The sequence below is a fragment of the Nelusetta ayraudi genome, unplaced genomic scaffold (assembly GCF_046127955.1).
Source record: "Nelusetta ayraudi isolate G7.1 ecotype Tasmania unplaced genomic scaffold, CSIRO-AGI_Nayr_v1 ptg000019l, whole genome shotgun sequence".
Taxonomy (NCBI): domain Eukaryota; kingdom Metazoa; phylum Chordata; class Actinopteri; order Tetraodontiformes; family Monacanthidae; genus Nelusetta; species Nelusetta ayraudi.
The window spans coordinates 9,535,605-9,558,563 of NW_027466069.1; the positions used below are offsets into that span (position 1 = coordinate 9,535,605).

Consider the following 22,959-nt stretch of genomic DNA (forward strand, 5'->3'; position numbering starts at 1 on the left):
AGTAAATGAAACCAACGTTTTCTCCAGTTGTTCATTAATAAATGCTACAGTAAAAATTAGCGAATGTTGCATAGCTCTTGTAATATTAAAGCAGACACATAATGATTTGTTTTTACTTTGCAAATCAAGTGCTTTTTGTTGTTAATTTCTATTAATCTGTGGATGTAACATCTTCAGCTGAAGTAAAGTACAGAGGAATGGCTGTACTGTGAATCAGCACAGCTTGTGAAAGACCTGGCTGGGGCGAAAAAAGGAACAGGAAAAGTATCAGATGGCTTCACTTTGAGTTACATTCACCTCCTCTGCAGAGACACCACTCTCGCTAAGAGACAGAGGACAATCTTAACTGTCCTCAAGGTTAGTGTTAATTAAAGCTGAAGTTTAAAATAGAATGAATGACATCCTAAAATGTTTTTCCTACTCATATGTTTCCTTTACTAATTTTTGCTTCACATCTTAATTCACTCTGTGGGCTTCTTCCACAACACACTGGATTTCCATCATTTTGTCAAAGTGTTTTTGTTGGAGTTTAGGAGCAGTTTTGTTGTGTCTGTTTCCACTATACAGTATAGAGCAGTATATTAATGCTATACTTGTCACTTTGGTTTCATTAGGTGATGTAAATAATTAGTAACTTTCCACATGCACAGTTTCGTCCTCAGAATCGGTCTGACTGCTGACAGCATCACAAACAGCATGGATGGAGTTAAAATTTGATCTGTTTTTTTACTCCTGCTGTATACTGGCAGCTTAAGAAACTGGACGGAAAATTTTCCTGCCTTCAGTCTAGCAGACACTGTCTTCTTCTACCAACAGCTAAGGGGACAAAATGATGCGCTTAAGGCATTTGTTTACTACCTTCATCGTGCTCTGTTGGATACAATTTTCTGCAGAAAATGATGAATACTTGGAAGTATGGAAACCTGAGGTAAATTTGAAATATTCTTTCTTATTTTAAATTTTCAGAGGTATGTGTTGCATTGTTGTCTCAAGTGAGAAGGGATTACTTGTGACTTCTTATCACCTGCAGAAGGACGTTGACCAGTTCTCAGACTATGATGTCCTTCATGATTCGGACACTGACACTTCCAGATCCACGCAAGATCATGGTGGGGTCATTTTTCACATTTTTAACAACTGTCTCAAACCCGATTATGCAACAGTCACTAGGGTTTTCTTCCACATTTTTCGCGAATCTAACTGCAGCCAAGATTATGTAATAAAGGGGACGTGTAAGTTTCCCCACCTAACCTGCTTGTGATGCATTTTAGGGCTGCTCGGACACATTCTTTGGATCAAATTAGTTTAATAATTTTAAAGGTGAAACGAGGAGGTGACACAAGTTTGTGATCTTTTCAGAGCTCCCAACATGTCTGCTGTGTGTTTGCCTCAGCGGATCAGTTTACTGTGAGGAGTTGACGCCTGATATAACGAATGTCCCAACACTCCCAAAGGAAACTGGGTATCTCTATGCACGTTTCAACAAAATCAAAAAAATACGAAACAAAGACTTCGCAGACATGGGTAAATAAAGTCCCATTTCAGTCACTGACTGATCTGTTCAGGGAAAGTCTCAAGTTAAACTCAGTTTTGTGATCCACCCAGAAACGTTACGGAGAATTGACCTGACTGGGAATCTCATCTCTGAGATTGAAGACGGGGCCTTCTCGAAACTTCCCAACCTTGAAGAGCTGATTCTCGCCGAGAACCGACTGACTAAACTTCCTATGCTGCCCACCAAACTAGTAATGCTCAACGTCAATTTCAACAAGCTAAGAACGCAGGGTGTGAAGGGAAACGCTTTCAAAGTGAGTTCATCTCATACTAACGTTTTACATCACATCGTTCAGTGTTTTTATTCAGCATACTGAATAACACCTTTGTGTGGCCTCTTCTTTCAGAAACTTACGAGACTGGCATACCTCTACCTTGGAAACAATGAGCTGACGGCAGTGCCCCTACTGCCCGAGTCTCTTTATGTTGTGCACCTGCATGTGAGCTTACTTACCTTTGAGTGCAATCAGCACAACTATTCAGTTCAAAGCAAACGCAAGAAATCTTTTTTTGACGTTGTCTTCTCGTCTTGTCTTTTCTGCAGAACAACAAGATATCATCGATAACAGATCAGACATTCTGCAAAGGTAACAGCAGCTACTACATCAGACCCAACATGGATCAAGTGAGACTGGACGGGAATCCAATAAGGCTGTGGGACTACCCCAACAGCTTTATCTGTCTGCATTCCCTCCCTGTGGGATGGTTCTGAAATGACCACAGCAAGTTTTATATTGGGGTAAACAAGGGAATAGGTCACCATTCAAGAATAGAATGGGGTCTGTATGATATTAAAGCTGAAGATGAGTCACAAAGACAGCACTTGAAATAGTTCTTAAATCATATTTTATGGACGCAAATATTCAGTACAGCTCAAACAATAAATATTACGATTTTTGTTCATACATAATGTTATGTGTCTGTATCAAACACATCCACACTATATAAACAATCTTTTTTTTTTTTTTTTAAACACATTTAAGTACATGCATGATAGATTATTGTGTTGAGATTTTAATGAGACAAATTCTTGGCATTTTTTAACATCACAACCAGTAATTTGACTCCAACTCTGTTTCTCAAACTCAAAATCGTACTAACAATAAAGGCTGCATATTGGAATCTACTCTTGATGTTCTCCTTGATGACATTCTTCGCTGTGACGAAACTGCTGTACACCCGTCACAGCCAATGACATTGACGGAGCCTTTTGGCGATGGCGTTTGTAGGTGACGCACACAAGGTCCTCATAAAATCCAGCCCACGGCTGACTTGGATGTGCGCTTGGTACAAAGTATTAAACCATCTGTAATGTCCTGCTGGTGTTCTCACATAGTCCACACTAAATCAAGACTGCCTCTCACTTGGATGCAGGCTCTTTGAGGACAATCAAATCATCTGCAATCATCGCCTGGTACTGTCGTTCAGACTTTTTCCTTCGGTACACATCATCTGGAAAGACAAAAACATTTTTACAAAAAGCTCAACTGTAACTAAGCCAATGTCAACTCTTCTCACTCATCACTGGTGCCTAATGCTTTACTTTTGCAGCTGCAAATAAGGTTTGAGAAGCCAAATGACAAATCAAAAAGCTTCATGGAAAATGCTGGGGAAAAGCTGAGTTTTTAACAGTCAATCTGGTTTGTGCAGAATAGGAAGGTCTCAATTTGAGTCCCAGATAGGATTGACTTTATTGTAGCTGATCAATAGTTATTTACGCTACGCAACATACAGCTGACACTTTACTTCTATAACAGCTTTAATATAACATATTGTCTGTCCGCAGGCATTACACTTCGACTGGGTAGGAATGCTAACATTAGCGAGAAGCTAATACACTATTCCGTTGACTCATACTCACAAAATGTTTCCTGTCCGATTCTCACGTTGATCATGATCCACTCCATGACGCCACCGATGCAAAAGAAGACAGGAAGGAACCTGTATATGCCGAGCCGACGTTTACCCGGAACAAGGCTCAGTAAATAACGAACTTTGTCACTCCGGTAAAACATTGTAGCCACCGTTGCGTCCGTTCGAGATTAAGTGAAAATCCACTTTAAAAGACTTTGAAAGGCTCAATTCAAGGAAAGCGTGGGCGTTTTACATACACAACTTCCCGCGTGTCCTTTTGACTGTACAAGGTTGTGTACGTTTGGTAACCCGTAGTAGGAAACAAAATGCGGAACTCTTGTTTGAGGCGGACAAATGGGCAGCCCGACGCGAATAAAGCAGCGCACAAAAAGTAGCCCGTACATCCGGATTGCTTCTGTCCCGACCTTCCATCTAATTCCAACCAAACAAGCATGTTATTAGTTTTATACGTTGGAGAAATTGAAGGACTGCCATTCTAGAAATAAAACCTACCAGGAATCCCGTCGGTCGAAATAGCTGAAACCACAAAATGAATATTAGCCACGGTGCAGTTTCCTTATTTGGATTTGCTTCACTGTTTAAGAAAAAAAAAAAAAAGGGGGGGGGGGGAAACTTTGGTTTGGCCTGCTAACCTGATTCAATAATGTATGTTCTCTTGCTACTATTAATACTACAGTAGTGTTACAGGTCAGTGATTCCACAGGGCTTTGCTAGCGCACAAAAACACAACTGCACGTTCTAGAGACCAATCTATGAAAGAAATGTTTAAAATGTTTTTTTCCCCCCCCCCCAGTTTATCTTATTGGGTAAGAATAAATTATGTATACATAATTTCTTTCTATTCAATGAAACCTGTCTGTCTGATCTGACAGCAAATGTTTAATTTTACAAATGCTAGATTTAAAATTTATATTAAATATTTAACATGGGCAAAAGCGAGAAGGAAAAAAATCAGTCAGAAAAAAAATTAATGAACACAAATACACAATCAAGTTTATTTTGGTTTTGGATGACTGATAAATCACTGTTGATATAAGCACTAATGAGTAACAGTAAACAAGCCGAATAACAAATACACATATAACACATAGACGCACAGAGACATGCAACAAAGCCTGGTTTTTGTTTTTTTTAAATGGTATCATAGAAGGGCCTGAAAGGGGCTAACTATAAAATCTACTGTAAATTCAACATGAAGAGGCTGGGCCATTCATTTTGTTTTTGAGAAGTACACAACCAGACAACCTGGGATGGATAAAAATGTTCAGTTTAGTTTAGTTTTTTTTCCATCCCCAATCATGGAGATGAATCTTGACTGCGTGGTACCATCATACAGAATAAATTCATAATCCAAGACACAAATATCTTGGTAGGTCTTCACTGCTGTTTGCAAACAAGAACCTTGGTTCAGTGGGGTTTGTAGTTCAATTACGGTGTAATAAAGAACTGTTGTAGGCTATTTCTGTTTCATACAGAATCTGTTTTCTTTGCTGGCATTATAAACAGTATATCTACTTTTCAAGAATTGTAATTTTTAAAGTGGTGGAACAAATTTTAAAAATATATATATTTTGCTGAAATAAACCAGAAGTGGATAACATAATCCCGACAATGTTCCTTGTTCTATGCTGTCTGGATTTGGTCTCAAAGGATAACATTCTCCATGATAATACTACATTAACATAAGGTCAAGGTTTTTTTTGTGCCTTTTTTTAAATCATGATTTGCATCATGGAAAGACGAAACAAGTGATAGCAGCAGCAAGATCAACCGGTAATGACTCAGTCTTCCACTTTGTGTGCTGGCCTGCAGAATGTCCAGTGATGCTCCACTGTGTTCTCATTGGCACGCTCGCTCATGTGGTGCACACGCGTGTTGCGGATGGTGAAGCCCTGCTTCATTATGTAGTCCATGAGGTGAACCCTGAGGGACACTTCCTGATGGTAGTCACATGGTCCAAAGGTGAATGACACCTGGCAGTCTCTGGTGTCCATCATGTGTTTGTTCCATTTTGTGAAGTTGTTCGAGATACCTTCGAGAAGGCCATGGACTTTTGTTGTTATGGTCAACTGTGTAATGATTACAGCCACAGGGTTCGAATATTTAGACAGCTTCCTCGTGCTGGAGAGTTCCACGACTTCCTCAAAGATGTCTGGTGGGTACAGCGGCTTGGGATCGTTAAGGCACTGGATCAGAGGCTCAATCTGGTAGAAATCGGCCTCTTTCCTCAGGAGCTCTGTCTCCGTAAAGTCCAAAGGGAGAGTAAGTTCAGACGTCCGCAGGAAGTTTAGAATGTACCTGAAGAGTGTTCCGTCTCGGTCAATGAAATAATTCCCCTGGGAGTCACGAGTCGTGGGGAAATCTCCCCGGAACATTGCACCCAACATGGAGTCTGGATAGCGCTGCAGGGTAGATAAGCTGGTGGTGTAAAGGTGGCCTCCCACATTTAAGGTGACAGGAGTGGTCATCTAAGGCAAAAAAAGGCAAAGAAAAGAATTAGAGTGACGCATGGAAAAAAACAGTCAGAAAAGCTCCAGGTATCTGAACTGGCAGCAGTTTACTGACTGGTGCTGAATGAACTGTTAGTGCCGCCAATGTGTTAAACGTAGTGGCTCAGTACAGTTTTATAGATAATAAACCTATCCCTTTGTTTCATTTTGGATTTGTAGAAAAATTCCTTTAAAAATATGTGACAGCATGGCCACGAGTTGTTTTATGGCTGTCATCATCATGTGGGATTCATACCCGGAAAGTGGAATCAGACTGTTTCCAGATTATTGTAATACGTTTGTTCTTTCGTCCTGTATCCATTTAATAATTTATAAAATTACAAAAGCTAAACGATCTCCGCAATTAGTCTGTGGTGCATACACCAACTACTCTCCACTCATCTAATCAAAGATAAAACATGGGAAATTCTCTACAGAAATACTCATTGGCCGCAGTAATAATGTTCTAGTTTGAACTCGTTTTAGGTGTTTGGTGTAATTAACAATAGCAACATCAAGACTTGAGAGTTAGAAAAACAACAGTGGCTTCCATCTCCTTACCCTATGGCCCCAGTCTCCATTATCCATTTGTAGAGCAAGAGGGGGAGTCGTTCAAATAGTGATTTATTCAAATTTTTTACCTAAAACAAAGCACAAATATATCCAGTTTAATTATTCTCTGCCTGACTGTTACCACAATGAGCAACATTTCGAAGAAGAAAAAAAAAATGACTGAGTCACTGATCACAACATACGGAATTAGTTTCAGTATGAGCGCACTGGAGCAGACACTGAATAAATAACTTAACTGATAGAGCACCAGCGTCATCTGAATAAATATTGAGAGACTCAAATGCCGCAGTCGCGTTCCGTGCGGTTCACTATTTGAACTCCAAAAAATGAGAACACGGCATTTGGGATACGGACAACACAACATTACATCTCAACATCTCTACCGTGTGTTCACGTCACGTAGCTAACTCGTTTTGCCCGCAAACACCCAGAGGACTGCAGCTACAGGAAAGTTGTTTGGTCAACAGCGTCGCACTTTGATACTACTTCGGTAACCCAGATGCCACAACATGAAAATGAAATTCCGCGAAAACGCTGTGTTTGTGTGTAGAGTTACTCAGGTGGTGTAAAGCAACAACAGCAAGGCTAAGGCATCCTCGTATGCTAACCTCTGAATAACGTTTTTTACTGAACAAAGATGGTGTCAAAAGTGCCGACCTACTTTGCCAAGACATTTAAGCCAGCATGCAAGATGCGTTATGCAAAAACTAATATAATGTATCCTGAAAAGTAGGCGACGCTCTATAGCAATCATTTATATCCCCATCTTGGGGGTTGTGAGCAGTGCAGCATTGAATACAAAGCGAGTCCTGGACGTACAGCCTGCTGGCTAATTGTTAGCCGCAGCGCTAGTGCAGCTGACGTTCACGTACGGTACGTTGCTAGCTGAGCCATTCACAACCACTATTAACGCCGGCTTTTGAAGAGCCTGCCTGCAACTAACGCACACATTCTTTCAAAGAAACACCCCGTGCCTAGATTTCTTACCGCCTCGCCGGCTATTTGGTCCAAAAATACAGCGTCCTTATGTTAGCATATAGCGGTTCGGCTGGCCAGGATGTTGTGTTTGCCGCTGCTCGCATCGGGCAGTTGTGTAGAGCTTGGCTGCTGCAAAACTGCGCATACGAAGGGCGAAGGAGGGGAGGAGGTCCTGCTGCAGGCATCCACTGCATGAATTTAGTCACACATCTGATTCTGAACACACTCACTCTCACGTTCACGCACGGAGCTTTTATTGGAATTCTTCAAATGCCACTGACAAAATAGGAGCGAGTCACCCCCCCCCCCCCCCAAATCACGGGCATTTTCTCTCAGTTCTAATGCAATTTTATGCAATGCGAATAAAGTTTGGATAAATGAATGCAAACGTATGTCACAAACAAGTAGCACGAGAAGCGTTGCAAGTGGACAGGCGTGAATTGTGTTCTTGTTCTTTCGCTCAGGATGACTTCTTTGCGCCGCCCCTGGCGTCTTGCTGTGAGATGATGAACTCCAGGATCAGCCTGGCTGTCCTGCAGGGCTTTTCCATCGCCACAGAGTGGCCGCAGTTCTCCAGTAGGTCCACTTTGCATCCAGGCAGCACGCCTGCAATGACTGAGGCACCGGACACGTCCACCACCTGAGCAAACAGCAGACAATTATCATGTCAGTGTCAATATGCAGTTTTGTGTTCTGATGGACAAGAACAGAACCTGACAGGCAACTTTGAGTTCCCACCTGTGGTTTGTATTTACTTTGCCTGCCGACAATCAATGGCTTGTGTATTTAAGCTCTTGTATTAGAAATTCATGATACACTACCTGATCCTGTTTTCCCCATATCACTTGCAGGGGTGCCGTGATGAGATGTAAGTGCTCTTGTAAGGCGTATCTTGAGTCCTCGGTAAAAATCTCCATAAATACTGCTTGACAAAGTGGGGAAAGTGTGAATTACGTCATGTGCATTGCACATTTCTGTTACATTTCCTCAAAGCTATACATCCAGCTGAACCAACCTTCTTGGTAAAATGTGTTGTGAGGCTGCCGCACATCTACAAGCCCCTGTAGAATCTAAACAGGAAGAGCAAATGTTTAGACACTGGCAAAGCGCGGCCACTGTAAACAAGTCCATTAATGCAGCAGGCCCATTGTTACGTGAGTGAACGCGCAATGAAATTACAAGCGTGTGCAGTCCAGACCTGCTGAGGAATTTTAAAGCGAACGTGAGAACAAAGTCTGAACATGTCCTCCATCTCCTCGGGTGTAGTGGGGATCAGCGGGATGTTTAGTGTATAATTGCTGTGCATCAGGTCCTGCAGATGATTGTCAAACTTGGTCTCCTGTGGGTGTCTTATTCCTGCAATATAGCATTGTAATTAACACATATGAAAAAAAATCTGCCGTTTTGCACAATAAAAAATAAATCCAGAGAAATATAACTCTGTGAATCTAATGTGGAATGTAACAATAAAATAGTTAAAGCAGCAAATACACAAATCTCCGTGCTGTGTTCTATATTTCCCATAATGCAACTCTGTCTTCCATGTCTTGCACAGGAGAAGTCGGAGGCCTTGTCTTTTGTTTAGCTTACACTCACACACGCATGCGCAGACTTACTGACTGACCGTCTGGACAGATGAGAGTCATGCTACAGATCTCTGAGGGGTAGCAGGCCGCGTAAACTCCGGCCACGTTTCCTCCCATTGAGGTTCCAATGAGGTGAAAAGGTTTCCTGTTTAAGCGAATGGCTTCCACAAACTGAGGACAAGGAATAGAAACTATTGTTCTGTGAAATAGTTCATGTGCGAATCAGTAAGCGCACGCTTCATTGTTTTGGCTGCGAGCTGTTCACCTGGTGAATCCTCTTGACCTGTCCCTTGATGGAGTAATCGTCTGTGTTGGTGCGTGTTGTTCCCTCGTGGCCGGGCATGTCCACACACAAAATGTGCAGATGCTTCGGTAGATACTTGGTGAAAACATGAGAGTACATATGAATTGAAATTTGAAATTTCACAACTGTTGCAAGAGAACTTTTGAGATTTTCGTTAAAACACATTTTGGACGCTTGAAATTTTTTTTCATGGCATCTTTCCATTTCAAACAGCAGAACACGCTGATGTACCTTGACAACAGTGAGCCATGCGTCTTTATGAGCGGAGAAGCCGTGCAGCATTAAAATTGAGGGCCTCATCCCGGCCTTTCCTCTGTAGGCATAACAGAAGCGATACCCTCCACAGTCTGCATAGCGCACCTGGAGGCCCAGAGTCCTCCTCCAGTACCTACAGGGAGCACATGTCAGCATTGTATGAAGTCAGACTGCACAGCTGTACTGTTCAGGCTACAGGTTGGATACACGGACAAACCACAGTTTACCTTATCAGAAATGTCTAAAAATGCCTTTCATGTTCATAGTAATAATTGTATCTCAACATTTGTATACATTTCTGGATGAAAACAATACAAAGAATCTGCACACTCCAATCAACTCAAAAATATCTTCAATTACTAGCTTTCAGCCACAGACCCACATCAGGAATGATTCATAAATTAGTCACTGTAAAAAGCTTCGTAATTAAAGATCATTTTTTGAAGATTTTTGTGTACAGATTATTCATTTTGTTAAATTCCAAGTTTATCCTATAAATCCAGGACCTCTACAAACAGATAAGCAATGTCTTCTGTCTTCTATGCATTTCTGTATACCAAAAAGATCATTCTGGGGGGAAATAGCTGAATAGATGTGTTGATAATTAAATGTACAGTCATCTAAGGTTATTAGACATGCTTTTCCGACTTGCCAAGCAGGAAACTGACCTGATGCTTTATTAGCATCAGTATAGCACATAACATTATTTCTCACAATAAATAACCATAAGAGGTTTTAAACCTTTTGACCTTACCAGTGGTACACTTTAATAAGCGCGGATGGCCAAAGGATGACGGATGCAACAAACGCCAAGATGGGAATAGCCAGAGTTCCCCCAGCAATGATAAACAGATTGACAACGTCAAGATCAGCTGCCATGGCTCATCTCTAAAAACACACAAAGAAATGAATACGCCGCCATCATATGAGCTTCATGTGTGTACATTAACATATAGGGGAGTTGTAAAATCGTTGTCCTACAGCCATGAAAAACAAGTTCCCTACCATGCCATGAAACATACCATCTTCTCAAAAAACAAAGGAAGCAACTTACATTTCAGATGTGTTTTTTTTTTGTCCTCCAGGTTCCTGTTATCACAGAGGGATACACGAAACCGTCTTCTCGCCTCGAACTTTGTTTATCTGCAGGTAATGCTAGGCTGCGGAAGATGGAAAATTGGAAACAATAACAATGAACTTATATATATATATATCTCTGGAATCCAAAATAAAAACAACACATGGGGTTCAGATAGTCTTTGCAACACAGTGTTTGCTCTGGATGTACTTATTGATTATTACTCATTGTTCAGGAAACCAGGCCACTACATCATCCAGTCGATCTTTTAAAGTGAGCGCGCAGGCCAAATGTTGCCATGAAGCTGCCGTCGTTGTGCACCCCGAAAAAGTGTTGTATATTGTGGAGGGAGTAGATATTAACACTGTACACGTGGCCATGAAGGAAAGTCAATTTAACGAAAAATATTGAACAGTGATGAATTCCAGTATTTCTTGTTTTATTATGATGGATATACAATTTAAAGTCTACAGAGGTTCCTGAACTTGAAGGTTGAAGGACGGTTCTGTACTCAGTACTGCTCCTATTACAGAAGCCTAAGGCATATGTGCTGATGAAGAAATTAACTTTGTGGGAAAAAAAAGTTTTGAGACACTCTGTGTACAGTCACCTACAACCCACATGCTCCCTTGTGCGTGTGCACTGTTCCGTCAAGGTCAAAACTGGTTATTTTAGCAAGATAATTCCTCTTGGCACACATCCAGAGAAAGTGCTTTTTATTATTATTATTATTAACAATAAGTTAACAAAATTGTTGAATATATACAGTAACTAATTTCCATGTATTTGTGTCCTGACTCATGCAGTCACCACTTTTGAAACACAAAAATGAACGATTTCCCCCCCACAAATATTTAATGATAATATGTGAGATGGTGTAAAGTTTTGAAGATATTTGAAATTGAAATGGAAATTTTATACTTTTTTTTAAATTTTTTTTTATTTAATAAAAAAAATCAAATTAAATTATGGCACGTTTCTTTTAGTTGAGTCCAAAACTTACCACTGGGTGTCATGGTGGAGGCAAACTGCAGCACGTTGTTGAAAACACTGACCTGACCTGAGCCCCCCCCCCCCCCCCCCAACAAACCACTAGGTGTCATGGCATCTAATACCTATATGATTGTGGGTAAAGGGTAAAGAAATAGTAGATAATCTAATACAAACTATATATCATAACCTAAGAGGAGTTGTGGAAATTGATTTTCCAAATTGAATCAGGCTAGTATGAATCTAATCTGTATAATCAAATAACTTTTTGGCATGAAAGGCACATTAGCACTCGTCTAAGATCTACAGTATGTTAAAGCATTCATAGATTGTGAAGTCATTCAAAATTCTGGCTTCATCGCCGCACTGTAAATAAACAGCCACATGGACTTTAAATAGCAATAGCAAATTAGGGCCAATGCGAAATATCATGTAACGCCGCTACCATTCTGCTGCATCTCTGGTCCACTACATGACCTACATACAAACTGGGGCAGAACAAATTGACACGACAACTCCGCAGCGGCTCGGCCTGGGTGGGAACAGTTCTCACATTTGGTCTTCTATCTGACAAATACGCGGCTTCCAATCGGTTTACACGCCGCTGCGGGTTTCCCAGGTCTCACTGAGTGATGGCACAGCACAGTGCCGTGCCACGGTAGCTGCCTGCGTCGTCACGGTTGTCTCGTGGTGTCCCTCGGAGAGCTCACTGACACTGCCGAGCCTGCAGAGAGAGAGGACGCCAGTGCGACGCGGCGCCCCGGGCACGAAGTTCGGATTCGTTGCGACTGGGCAGAGACAGGCTTCCTGCGCAGAAACATGCTGGATCCATTTCCAAAGGCCTGCCACCATGTGGTCGGCCAGCTTACAGGGTGGCACTGTAGCCAGTGCTTAACCCTGTAATCTTCGAGCAGATGTTCAGGCCGCAGCAGCGAAGTGCTTGCATAAACGTCGGTGATCAGCCATGTACTGCAGGAGAAAGGAATAAAACGACTGCGAAGAGCTGCATTTAACGGATGCAGGAGGTAAATTGTGTACTGAGGAAACCGGGGACCACGCTTTACGATATCCTGTTTTCTTTTACACTGCGAGAGGTTTTACTGAAGCTTTTTAGATGATAAAATGTTGCTATGAACTGCCAGCCTCATTGCAATGAATGGGCATTGGATTCATTATTTTTTTCTCTATACAAATGCTTACAACAAGCAGAGCGAAATAATTGCGATGGCATCATCACGGCCAACAAATCTCACATTGTCCATTAAAACTAAAATTTTGAAAGAAAATCAAATCAACAAGAGCTAATTAATTGGCTTTTTTCTATATTGTGGGTGTTTGAAAGGCATCCCAGCTACCTCTGGGGGAGAAGCACGGTCTATTCCGTGTGCCCCTAAATTGTATTTTAATGCGTCATCGTACTCTGTGGAAACACGTGCCCTTTTCCCAAATGCATCACTGGCGAGCTCACATGCACACGGGGCTTTCCCCAGAAAACATCTCTCCCAAGGAAAAGCAGACCAGCGTGCTCTAAACTGTCAGCTTAAATCAACGTCTGTAAAATACCAAAAACTGATTTAATGTTATTCCTCTTACTGCTTCTCCTCTGCTGCATGTTCTCTTTGACTGCTGCTGAGGGTCAGACTTGTGTTTTAACCGTTTATTGTCAAAAGACACTGAGCCACAAGGCAGAATTGTCAACAGGTTTTTGCCGACATTTTTAAATCCGACATTCTGACCTTCAGCACATCAGTGTCCTGGTGAATAATAATAGCATACACAAAACCAAAATACCAATTAAAATCCTAGAGAACAACAGTTGGATAATTATGACAGTTGGATAATTATGCCTTTGGTGGCCATGAGATTTAGTTTATGATTTATTTATCATTTTTAACAATGTCAGAACAGGGGGTGAGTGAACGCCCACAAACAAAAACAACAGTTATGGGACAAAAACACTAATAATTGAAAAATATGTTGGCACACGTATGCAGTTGCTCCAAATGACATTTATTAAGACATTTCAACCAAAGGGGTTTTTTGTCAGGTTATAGACGCGTCAGAGCCTGTGAAGGGGGCGTGGTATAAGTAACCAACGGGAAGCAGGCAAGTAAAATAGGTCCCCTTTGGTCAAATTGTGTCTCAAAAGATGTGATCGGGAGCGCAACATAACAACTCTCCTTGCATTCTCCTTTCGTCATTAAAACAACTTGCTTTTCCCCGACTTGGTCAGCGTCTTCTGGCTCCCCAGAGCAAAACGTAACATCTTAACTTCAAACTTTAATGCTGGTTGCATTTTGGGTGAATTTACGGGGGCTCTGGCAGCTGTACAGCAGCCGGTTGACAAACCAGGCATTTTTGTTTGGTCAAAAGGGACATACAGAAGTTGAATATTCATAATCCAAATGAGATTCAATTCCTTTTCTTTCAGGATCACTTATTTCATTCTAAATATTATTACAACCATCATATATCTCTCAAACGTCATGAAACAACCTTGTTTACATTGAGATTAGACATTAGAGACAGTAATTGTAACGCATGATGTTTCTGGCAGAAACGCAACTGTCACGGTCCTGGCTTTTTCACAAGGTCTGGTCAGTTTAGACTCTATGTGTGGTCCATCTATCATACCAAATATATTTCAACTTTGCTGTCTGATAGACGTTAGTATGTAGACTTTACATTCATTCATTAATAATGCTACAAGCCATGATAACAAACAGAAAATATAGTCCAACTCGTTTTCCTTCACATAAAAGACATACATACCTGTTTGCACACAATACTGACATTCTTTTTATTAACCTCTCTGTAATCTAAAATAGAGCATCTTAAAAATTAAACAGTGTTAAGCCCTCCTAATTAATAGTGCAGATATGATGAGGGGCCGAGTGCAGAGACGTCTGACCACAAACACCTAGACAATTCAAATCAAGATTCAAGAACGCTTCGCATCGCGACGTGCATTTCAAATGAGGCTGCACGGACACCAATTGCATGGCTCGAAGCTTGGCATGTGTGCTTTTACTGGACTGTTTGCGTGATATTATGTAAGCCTCGTCGGTTACTTCTCGTTATAGGGCGCCTAACCAAAGCCATTTTTCTGCCAGTCCGTGATAGGAAACTGCATTCTTTTTTTTTTTTTTTGTCTCCTTGCTCTTGAATCTTGATTCACTGTGTTTGCGTGTATGTGTGTGTGTTTGAGCTTGTTGCGCTCAGGTCCTGAGGAGCGCAGCAGCAGTCACAGCTGTTAAAGCCACCGCAACCACCGGGCCCCAGATCATCCACGGCTTCTGAAAAGAAGGAAAAAAAAAAAAACCCAGAATGAATAAATAACAGTGGAGAAACGGGGATGAGTCATCGACACACAAGAAACGCTCACGAGTAGATCGCCAAAGCTTCGGGGACACAGGGCTTTGCCATAAAGATCGATGCAATACAGAAATGATGCGGGTTAGCCCTCGAAGGTAGAAAGTCAAGCCAAGGAGATGCAGTTATTAGCGTTAGCCACCAAGACACAACAAACAGATATCAGACGATGAAACTGTGTGATTAGAGAGGTTAGAGCCACCCCTGTTTTCCACTTTGAAAGAGGCGATGTAGAATATCAAAGAGAGCCAGATTAAATCATGCTATGGGCCAGGAGACACTGATGAGCATGGAAGATGTAGGCTGACTTGACGGGAGTAACGTGTACCTTACTACCACAATGCGCCGAAGCACCAATACAGCAAAGCCAGGATAAGGCCGATGACTATGGCTTGAACAGGCAGCAATAGGGATGTCTATAGAAGGGAAGGGATATTATACAACTGTACAGTCAACAGCAGTGGGACATACCCGATGCGGGTTTATTCGATTAAACCCCTCGGCGACACTATGCGTCGGTGAGCTACATCTGTGCAAATCCCACATGGTTGTCAAAACAAACAGTTAAAAGACAGCGGATGAGGCCGGGGTAGCAGGTGTGCCGAGAGCCACCGCGCAGTGAATCGTGGCAGAGATCCACTCGAAATGTCCAAGATAGCTCACAAATAAAATGTGTGCCATACACATTATTTAAAGCAGAGCTCATGCGTCGGAGCAAAAACAGCTAAGAGTCGTTTTTACCCCAATTAAATCTGATATGCATTTCCTCAGTTGTAATTTTTTATTATTACGCCTAATACAAATCTCCATTTAGTATTAACAAACGATTAATAATGATCTCGTTAAACAGAAAGCAAGGCTCTTCTGTGCGGCTGACTGCGAGACCAGCGCTCACCTTTGTGCCTTTCTCCGCCAAGTCCTTCATGTTGGCCTTGCAGTCCTCAAGTTCCTCACTTAGTGCCTGTTTTTCCTGCTCAGCCTTTTCATATTTTTCCTTCAGGTCTGACAGCTCCGCCTTGGTATCTTCATTCTGTACGGAGTGAAAACAATCAACACTTCAGTACTATAGGCAATTAAAAGCCACATTACAATCAAATTGTAATATGATTTGGGGTGAACTGTCTCTTCAATTAGCAAGAACTCTCTTTGGACGGCATTAAAACAAAATCCCAGAAGCCTGCCCTTGAAACACTTGCACAAATAACTAAAATTGAATAATATTTAGTCCACTAATTATTAGGTTCCAAGTTCAAATACAAATTGGATTTCTTATTTCTAACCAAATTAAATTAAGGAAAAGCCAAATGCCCTTGAAAGATGCAGCTTGAACTACAGAAACAAAGTCTTTGTTACAGCAAATAATTATCGAGTCAATTTTTCAGAAGAACACAATTTCAACTTTACACAAAAGATATAAACAGAAGTGTCACTCTCAGTTGCAAGTGACACTTTTTAATTATGAACTAGCAATACTGAATGCAGTCTGCTGTTGAGAGTGAAATATAATGAGCCCCGGCTGAATATTTTGAGGAGCTTTGTGTGAGCGTTTGTCTAGTGTCTGTCTCTCCCCAGCAGCCAGATAAAGGAATGCCAGCACCAGTAAATGGCAGACATGCTGCATGAAGTGCGTGAGGTGCGTGAGCTAAAGAATGACCTCTCTTTCCAGGGCTTTGCTGTGACTGTCAGCCTCATCCAGTTGGGTTTGTAGCTTGGCGTTATCCTGCTGGTGCTGGAGCTGCACGGCTGCCAGCCTCTTCTCCAGCTCCTCCTGGGAGCTTTCCAGAGCTTTCACGCTGCCGCCCAGCTCAGCATTCTGGGAACGCAGACTATCAAAAACAAACAAACAAAGAAATGAAAAATCCCCAGAAGAATTCAGGAAATAATGGATCAGACGAACTGGAAACTGTTGATGCACGGTGAGTCAGCGTGAGCGCACTGGTGGGAGTGCAGGCCGGGCTCTTAGCAATAAAACGCCGAGCACTGACCTTGCAAGATCCTTCTCAAGCTGCTGCTGTTTCAGCAGCGCTGCCTCTTTTCCTGAGCGCAGATTTGTGCACTCGTCTTGCAGGCCGGCATTCTCCCTCTGCTGTGTCTTGAGGAGGTCCTCCTTCTCTGCCCTGAGAGAAGCACACTCGCTCTGCAGACCGCTCTTTTCCTTCTGATGCTTATTGGCCACGTCTTGTTTTTCCGACCGCAGGGCAGAACACTCCTTCAGGAGACCATTGCACTCCACCTGCATGGACTGGAGCTCGCTGGCTGTGAAAATAATGAGGCTTTAATGCAACTAAGCAGATGCTCTGTGTAATTTGGCCCACATGTGAAGTGAAATCTTTAATTGAACGCCAGATGCATTGTATTCTTGTCACATGCAGGTGCATAAACAAGTCTCTTATGTGAAAAAAGGAGAATCTAAACCCATGTTAATTTTGATGCATTCAGACCTGATCAGTAAAACTGTGTTTTTGTTTCCATTTATGTTTTTGCAATTTAAGCGAATGAAATCATAACAAATGCACAAATATGATCATCCTATTTTGCAACATTGCTGCCCCGCTACCTTGTATTTCTGCAGTCTTCTGCCATTGGATGCTCTGCTGTTGAACATCACGTTCTAGGTCCTTGATCTGCTGCTGGTATTTGTTGGCAGTCTGACGCCACTGCTCCAAGTCTTTGGTGGCGGCTGACAGGTTCATCTGGACAGCAGTGACGTCGCGATCCCGCTCAGCGGCAGCTGCCTCCAGGGCGCGGTTTAGCGCCTTCGTCTCATCGCGTGCTCTCTGCAGCTCGTCGTGCAAACCCGGGGAGGCGTCTAGCTGTCCCCTGAGAACACCTATTTCACCCTGGAGCTGCTGCAGCTGGCCTGTTGGAACCATGAGGAAGTGGTCAGTGGTTAGGAAGTGTGGCACAATGTTTGATTTTTCAATACACACACACACACACACACACACACACACACACACACACACACACACACACACACACACACACACACACACACACACACACACACACACACACACACACACACACACAGATGTACCTTGAAGAAGCTTCATCTGTTTTGCGGATTCATCAGCTTGATGTTTGTTTTCTTTTCGCTCTTCCTGCAGTATGCCTGAAAAATATATGATTTCATTGCTTGTAGCATGTGCCTGTTTAGTCGAATTGTATTTGGCTGAATCTAAATGAGATGACTTGAAAATCATTGCAATTTTTTTCAAAAAGTGCATTACTTATGAATATTATAGATTAGAATTAAACTTGAAGACAGTGTGCACATAAAACCTAAGTTGCAAGTCCATGGGTTAAATGTTTAAGTTTGGCTTGACAGCGTCCTATGGAGAGAGTTTTACCTTGTAGCTCCATGCATTTGCGCTTTTCGCTATTTGCAAGCCCTTGTGCTTCTTGAAGTTCATCATTCAAGTGCTGGATAATCTTTTCTGAATCACTGGAGGAGTCCAAGTTGGACTTGGTCAGGTCATCTATAGACAAAGACAAAGACGAGGCAAAAATAATGAGCATTCTTTCCGGTCAATTCTCCCTTTAAAGTGCTGAGTATCGACAGCAGTTGGAGGAGAAAGGCTCTCAGTCAGAATACTGGTGCGCTTGCTGGGACATCAAAATGTAATCTTGAAACAAAAAGAAGTTACAACAATTAAAAAGTTACAAAAATTTTATCCATCCATAATAGTTCCGCCTCAAATATAGTCCCAGACCAGGCCTGTCGTACGACATGATTTCCCAAGATATTTAAATGGGACTCTTACATAAACTAATTGCCTACCCCAAAATAGGCACAGCTGCGTTATCTACTTTTTTTTCATCTAACTTTTACATCAAAGTGTCTTATTAACGCCGCAACACGCCAGTGTCCGACAACTGTTTGCTGACAACGTGTTACAGACAAACAATGCACAAAGAGCGAGAAGGGGCCAGGGTTGTCAAGGGTCTGTTGTGTTTCCCAGTGGTGGAAACAAACCCCATAAATACTTGGCATTTGCCCCGCACTGTGAATATGGTGATCCCCTAATCTGCCGTGGCGCGGAATAAAAACCAATGACCTCATCCTGCGGAGAGCGTTTGGCAAGGGGGGGAAACAAGTGGCGGGACGCGGGGGCCAACTATGTGCGCCATAAATGGTCACATCAGAGGGTCCGTGGCCGCAGTGAAACGCTGCATTTGTACGTTTTAAGCAGCGTGATGTCACCGTGTGCAACAAGGCCGCGCAAGTGCACATGGATGCGGGCATGCGTCACGATCATATACGGAGCCTGGGCGCCCGCAGACGGATGGAGGCGGGTGGCGCCCTCCCAGTCAAGCACATGACTGCCCTGCTGCGTGCCACACAAGAGATGGGCGGTCAATGCTTTGTGTGTGTCTGAGGTTGTGCATATGTATGAGGTGGGAGTCGCAGCGTTAAGTGGCCTCCCTATGAGTGAGATCGTCTGTTTTTTTGTTTTGTTTTTTTATCAGATCATGTAAAGGATGGCTGTCCTCCAGGGAGCAGGCCATGGCAAGAATGTCAGGAGAAGGGTGTCTGACGTATGGACACCTATTAGAGCAATTAGCTGAGATCATTTGACGCCGACTCCTGACAAAGCAGGGATGGAATTAGTCTGCATGTAAAAATACTTCCGTGACAAGCTGGGGATAGCGGGCTTCGCACTGCCTCTAGTGGTGCCACGGATAAAAAAAAAAAAAATGTAGGAGAAAGTCTTTTTTTAGCTCAAGTGCTGAAGGCTAGAGCCATCATGTTCCCTTTCCCCTCTGCTGGCTTCCTTTCCAGTGAATGTGACAGGGCGCCTTCACCGACTAGGATGCTCAGCACTGTTCCTGCTGAATGCCTGCACTATGTGGTGTTTTCATGTCATGAATGGATACACTTGCCGTGAAATTTGGATTTGACCGAGTGCCAGAGTAAATGTTAATGTACAGATGTAAATCGCAGTGTACGTTGCAGTATCTGTGACACATCCCCATTCCATGCAGAGAACGGCCGCTGTCGTGGGGACAGCGATGGGCTTTGTGTTTGCTTATATGCTGTGTGGCGAAGCGTCACAAATTCAGCTGTCATGAAAAATTGATTCCCTCCGTCGTTTGCCTGCACATGGCAGAGCACAACTTGTAACATTCTTTGTCCAATAGCCTGCGTCACAGACGATGGGCAGTCAGCTGATGCGCAATCTCGGTGTGAGACTGTTGACACCTCTGTCTTTAAATTAAAGTAATCTTTGGCACTTTAAACTCTCCAGCCAGCAGTCTGCCCCTAATAGCTTCAGAAGCTCCCAAGTGTGACTCATGATTTTTTCCCCCCTTCCCTCTCCTCTTCCTCTAGTCAGACAGATATGCTGTGTCAGGTGCGTCGTGCAAAACAATGCTACACCGCATACACTTACATGCCAGCACTCTAGTAAGAGGTGATTTACCTTTAATTAGTGTTACACTCGTCAGGGGATCGTTAACCTCTTTGTTATCCATTTGCTTATCTGTGAAATGAATGACACATATTAGGAATGGATCAAATGACGGAGCGCTACATCCAGAGACAGTTATCATAATTAAAACATTATTTAATAATCTCAAAATTAAATTAAAAGTTCATCTCATCAAATACAGACATAAAAATGCATTCTCACATAAAACACATAATAAGCACTTGTGGAGCAATAATCTGCTATGAAAATACACCTATTGAGGACCAGATCAAGGTGTTGAGAATAAAGCTAAACAGAAATAAAGTATTACCTGAGGTGATCCTGGAGCTTCTCTGTGGTGAGGCTTGAGCAGTCCCTGACATGAAGAACTCTCCTGCAACTATCAGATTTTTTTCTGATGCAGAATGGAACAGTCCAATCCGTGCGGGAGGGGTGGTCTGTGACACGGAGGGGCTGTCGGAGCGAGTTCCACAGCTCTCTGTGCTCGTTTGACTGAAGCCTGTAAAGACAGCTATCCGTTTGGACAAAAAAGCTTCAGTGCGAGAAGGTTTGTACATCAAGTGTGAGACGGCAGAGTGTTCTCAGCATCCTGACAGCACCCCTGTGTGATGGCCGCAGTTCGCAGCACCCACCCCCCTTCACCACGCGAGGTCATGCTTCAGAGTAGGGCATCTCGGAAGCTGCAGCTGCATACTGACACAGAGGGGTTTTGTTCAGGGAGCGGAGCTGTTCTCTGGACATTTGCTACTGATGTGAAAATCTGTCACAGTGAAGAGGGAGGGCCAGCAAGCGGTGATAATGTTTTCACTCGCAGCACAATGAATTCTTTATAACTGCCGAACTTACTACTCACTGTAACTTTGCCCAGGAAATACACAGTGCTTCAAGGAACTTTTTCTTATGTTTCATCCTTATTCCAAAATGGATTAAATTAATTTTTCTACTCAAAATTTTATATGCACCACCCCTTAATGACAATGTTCAAAAAGTTAATTTGATTGTTTTGTTAATTTATTACAAATAAAAAAAAGAAATCACACATACCTAAGTATTTGCAGCCTCTGTCATGAAGCTTAACATTGAGCTCAGGTGAATCCTGCTTGCACTGATCATCGTTGTGATGTCTCTGCAGCTAAATTGAAGTCCACCTGCAATAAATTCAGTTGATTGGATATTTTTTGGATCGGCACACACACACCTGCTTTTATGGTCAAACAGTTGACAGTGCAAATCAGAACACAAACAAATCAGGAGTGGCCAAGAGACCAGATAGTCACAAATATGAGAAAGGGTAATAAAACATTTTCTGCTGCTTTGAAGATTCAAAAAAGCTGAACGTGGTTTGTAAAATAAAAACTATGCACAGTATGCATTGAGCTTGAATGTGCCAACATTACTAGCATGCAGTAGAAGAGGGAGGTACTTCTCAAGAGAACTTCAGACAAACCTAACTATGCCAAATTGAGGAATGAATCCTAAAGATATAGTTTCAGGTGACAAAAGTATTTTTTTGTTCTGTCTTTCTTTTTTTTTCTTTTTTTAAATTTGTGAAGCTGGGTGTGTCCACGTAACAATTTGCATTTGACATCCTACAGGAGGCAGTATTGAGTACTGTATAAAGTTCTGTTGCCTAATGACACTTTTTTTTTCCTTTTCAAGGGGAAAAAAAATAACTTTCTCCCTGGGGAACATTATTAAAGCCAAAAAGCAAAAATCTAGGAGTCTGTGCCTTCAGTCACTCAAATAAAACTGGAAGACACTGTCATGGCTGAGTTTACCTAAAATTAAATGTGAAATCCAACTGCATATTCCTAATAAGTGGCATTTTGCTGCTTGGCTGGGTCTTTAGACCCAACTGTTGTTTGTAGGGTGAGGTAAAACGTTAAAACACAGCTGCAAATCAGTAAGGCCAATAAGTGAGCGTTAGTATGACCTCTTCAAAGACAAGTGGAAGATTAACCAGCTGACCAAGGTAGTTGGTTCCAATAAACAAACACATGGTTAAAATGTACCTCGCTCTGGTTTATATTATCCTTATTATGGTTGTTTTCTATTACTTAAGTATATGACAGCAGAATAGACTATTTTTTAAATGTTGTGCATAGAGCTTTAACTGATGCAGTTGCCGTCTTGAAAAGTAATCTGGAATCAATGTTGAAACTGCCCTGTGCTCATTCAACTTTTTATCATTATACTAAAATCCACTCTTCACAGTTTCTTAAAGGTGCTGTTTTATTTGACTTATGTCTGACTAAACATCTGTAAGCAAATGTCTGCCATGGAATTGTGCCAAACGAGACATCTCCAAAGTTGGTTAAGACGATACGTGTTTGCTTAAAAAGCCTAAAACAAAAACAAAACAAAGCTTTAGAAAAATGACGTTGAAAGCTAATTGCACATAGGGGCGTGTAGCTAACTGCCGGTGACGTCATCTGCCGTTAGCTTCCTCTTAACTTCTTAAAAACCCGCT

The 22,959-nt window shown here is 42.2% G+C and overlaps 5 protein-coding genes across 7 annotated transcripts; 1 reads left to right on the forward strand and 4 right to left on the reverse strand.

The window, feature by feature from the left end:
• Positions 1-224: 224 nt before the first annotated feature.
• On the forward strand, positions 225-2,680 carry ognb (osteoglycin, paralog b). The gene is made up of 7 exons (XM_076027077.1): positions 225-357; positions 817-928; positions 1,031-1,109; positions 1,360-1,524; positions 1,606-1,808; positions 1,902-1,994; positions 2,099-2,680. The coding sequence occupies exons 2-7, from the start codon at positions 830-832 to the stop codon at positions 2,264-2,266; spliced, it is 807 nt and encodes a 268-aa protein (XP_075883192.1). The 5' UTR covers positions 225-357; positions 817-829; the 3' UTR covers positions 2,267-2,680.
• On the reverse strand, positions 2,384-3,742 carry uqcc5 (ubiquinol-cytochrome c reductase complex assembly factor 5). Its single transcript, XM_076027080.1, has 2 exons — positions 3,416-3,742; positions 2,384-3,006 (listed from the first exon to the last, which is right to left on the reverse strand). Exons 1-2 carry the CDS (start codon positions 3,567-3,569, stop codon positions 2,915-2,917), a joined length of 246 nt encoding a protein of 81 aa, XP_075883195.1. The 5' UTR covers positions 3,570-3,742; the 3' UTR covers positions 2,384-2,914.
• A 654-nt stretch (positions 3,743-4,396) lies between these two features.
• On the reverse strand, positions 4,397-6,565 carry kctd6b (potassium channel tetramerization domain containing 6b). Its single transcript, XM_076027082.1, has 2 exons — positions 6,480-6,565; positions 4,397-5,897 (listed from the first exon to the last, which is right to left on the reverse strand). Exons 1-2 carry the CDS (start codon positions 6,504-6,506, stop codon positions 5,211-5,213), a joined length of 714 nt encoding a protein of 237 aa, XP_075883197.1. The 5' UTR covers positions 6,507-6,565; the 3' UTR covers positions 4,397-5,210.
• Positions 6,566-7,701: 1,136 nt separating this feature from the next.
• Positions 7,702-10,493, reverse strand: abhd6b (abhydrolase domain containing 6, acylglycerol lipase b). Its single transcript, XM_076027081.1, has 8 exons — positions 10,369-10,493; positions 9,591-9,747; positions 9,321-9,434; positions 9,094-9,226; positions 8,668-8,825; positions 8,485-8,539; positions 8,291-8,391; positions 7,702-8,109 (listed from the first exon to the last, which is right to left on the reverse strand). The coding sequence occupies exons 1-8, from the start codon at positions 10,491-10,493 to the stop codon at positions 7,930-7,932; spliced, it is 1,023 nt and encodes a 340-aa protein (XP_075883196.1). The 3' UTR covers positions 7,702-7,929.
• A 3,609-nt stretch (positions 10,494-14,102) lies between these two features.
• Positions 14,103-22,151, reverse strand: slmapb (sarcolemma associated protein b). 3 transcript variants are annotated; one of them, XM_076027087.1, is made up of 11 exons: positions 21,534-22,149; positions 20,800-21,000; positions 20,481-20,540; positions 18,408-18,536; positions 18,095-18,169; positions 17,612-17,914; positions 17,040-17,310; positions 16,709-16,880; positions 15,950-16,084; positions 15,383-15,470; positions 14,103-14,978 (listed from the first exon to the last, which is right to left on the reverse strand). In XM_076027087.1, the coding sequence occupies exons 2-10, from the start codon at positions 20,849-20,851 to the stop codon at positions 15,387-15,389; spliced, it is 1,281 nt and encodes a 426-aa protein (XP_075883202.1). In that variant the 5' UTR covers positions 20,852-21,000; positions 21,534-22,149; the 3' UTR covers positions 14,103-14,978; positions 15,383-15,386. The 3 variants fall into 3 exon arrangements, with proteins under 3 accessions (XP_075883202.1, XP_075883200.1, XP_075883201.1); XM_076027085.1 differs by having other exon boundaries at positions 20,800-22,149; XM_076027086.1 differs by lacking the exon at positions 15,383-15,470 and having other exon boundaries at positions 20,800-22,151.
• Between the last annotated feature and the right edge of the window lie 808 nt (positions 22,152-22,959).

Excerpts from the sequence above, each read along its gene's own strand:
- ognb (XM_076027077.1), top strand. The coding sequence starts at position 830 with ATGATGCGCTTAAGGCATTTGTTTACTACCTTCATCGTGCTCTGTTGG. Across the intron at positions 1,110-1,359 it reads CAGATCCACGCAAGATCATG|AGCTCCCAACATGTCTGCTG; the intron begins GTGGGGTCATTT and ends TGATCTTTTCAG. Across the intron at positions 1,525-1,605 it reads CAAAGACTTCGCAGACATGG|AAACGTTACGGAGAATTGAC; the intron begins GTAAATAAAGTC and ends TGATCCACCCAG.
- uqcc5 (XM_076027080.1), bottom strand. The coding sequence starts at position 3,569 with ATGTTTTACCGGAGTGACAAAGTTCGTTATTTACTGAGCCTTGTTCCG. Across the intron at positions 3,007-3,415 it reads AATCGGACAGGAAACATTTT|ATGATGTGTACCGAAGGAAA; the intron begins GTGAGTATGAGT and ends TTGTCTTTCCAG.
- kctd6b (XM_076027082.1), bottom strand. The coding sequence starts at position 6,506 with ATGGATAATGGAGACTGGGGCCATAGG. Across the intron at positions 5,898-6,479 it reads ATGGAGACTGGGGCCATAGG|ATGACCACTCCTGTCACCTT; the intron begins GTAAGGAGATGG and ends TTTTTGCCTTAG.
- abhd6b (XM_076027081.1), bottom strand. The coding sequence starts at position 10,493 with ATGGCAGCTGATCTTGACGTTGTCAATCTGTTTATCATTGCTGGGGGA. Across the intron at positions 8,540-8,667 it reads GCTTTAAAATTCCTCAGCAG|ATTCTACAGGGGCTTGTAGA; the intron begins GTCTGGACTGCA and ends CTTCCTGTTTAG. Across the intron at positions 8,392-8,484 it reads CAACACATTTTACCAAGAAG|TATTTATGGAGATTTTTACC; the intron begins GTTGGTTCAGCT and ends TTTGTCAAGCAG.
- slmapb (XM_076027085.1), bottom strand. The coding sequence starts at position 21,046 with ATGTACAAACCTTCTCGCACTGAAGCTTTTTTGTCCAAACGGATAGCT. Across the intron at positions 20,541-20,799 it reads AAGCTCCAGGATCACCTCAG|ATAAGCAAATGGATAACAAA; the intron begins GTAATACTTTAT and ends TTCATTTCACAG. Across the intron at positions 18,170-18,407 it reads CAAATGCATGGAGCTACAAG|GCATACTGCAGGAAGAGCGA; the intron begins GTAAAACTCTCT and ends TATATTTTTCAG.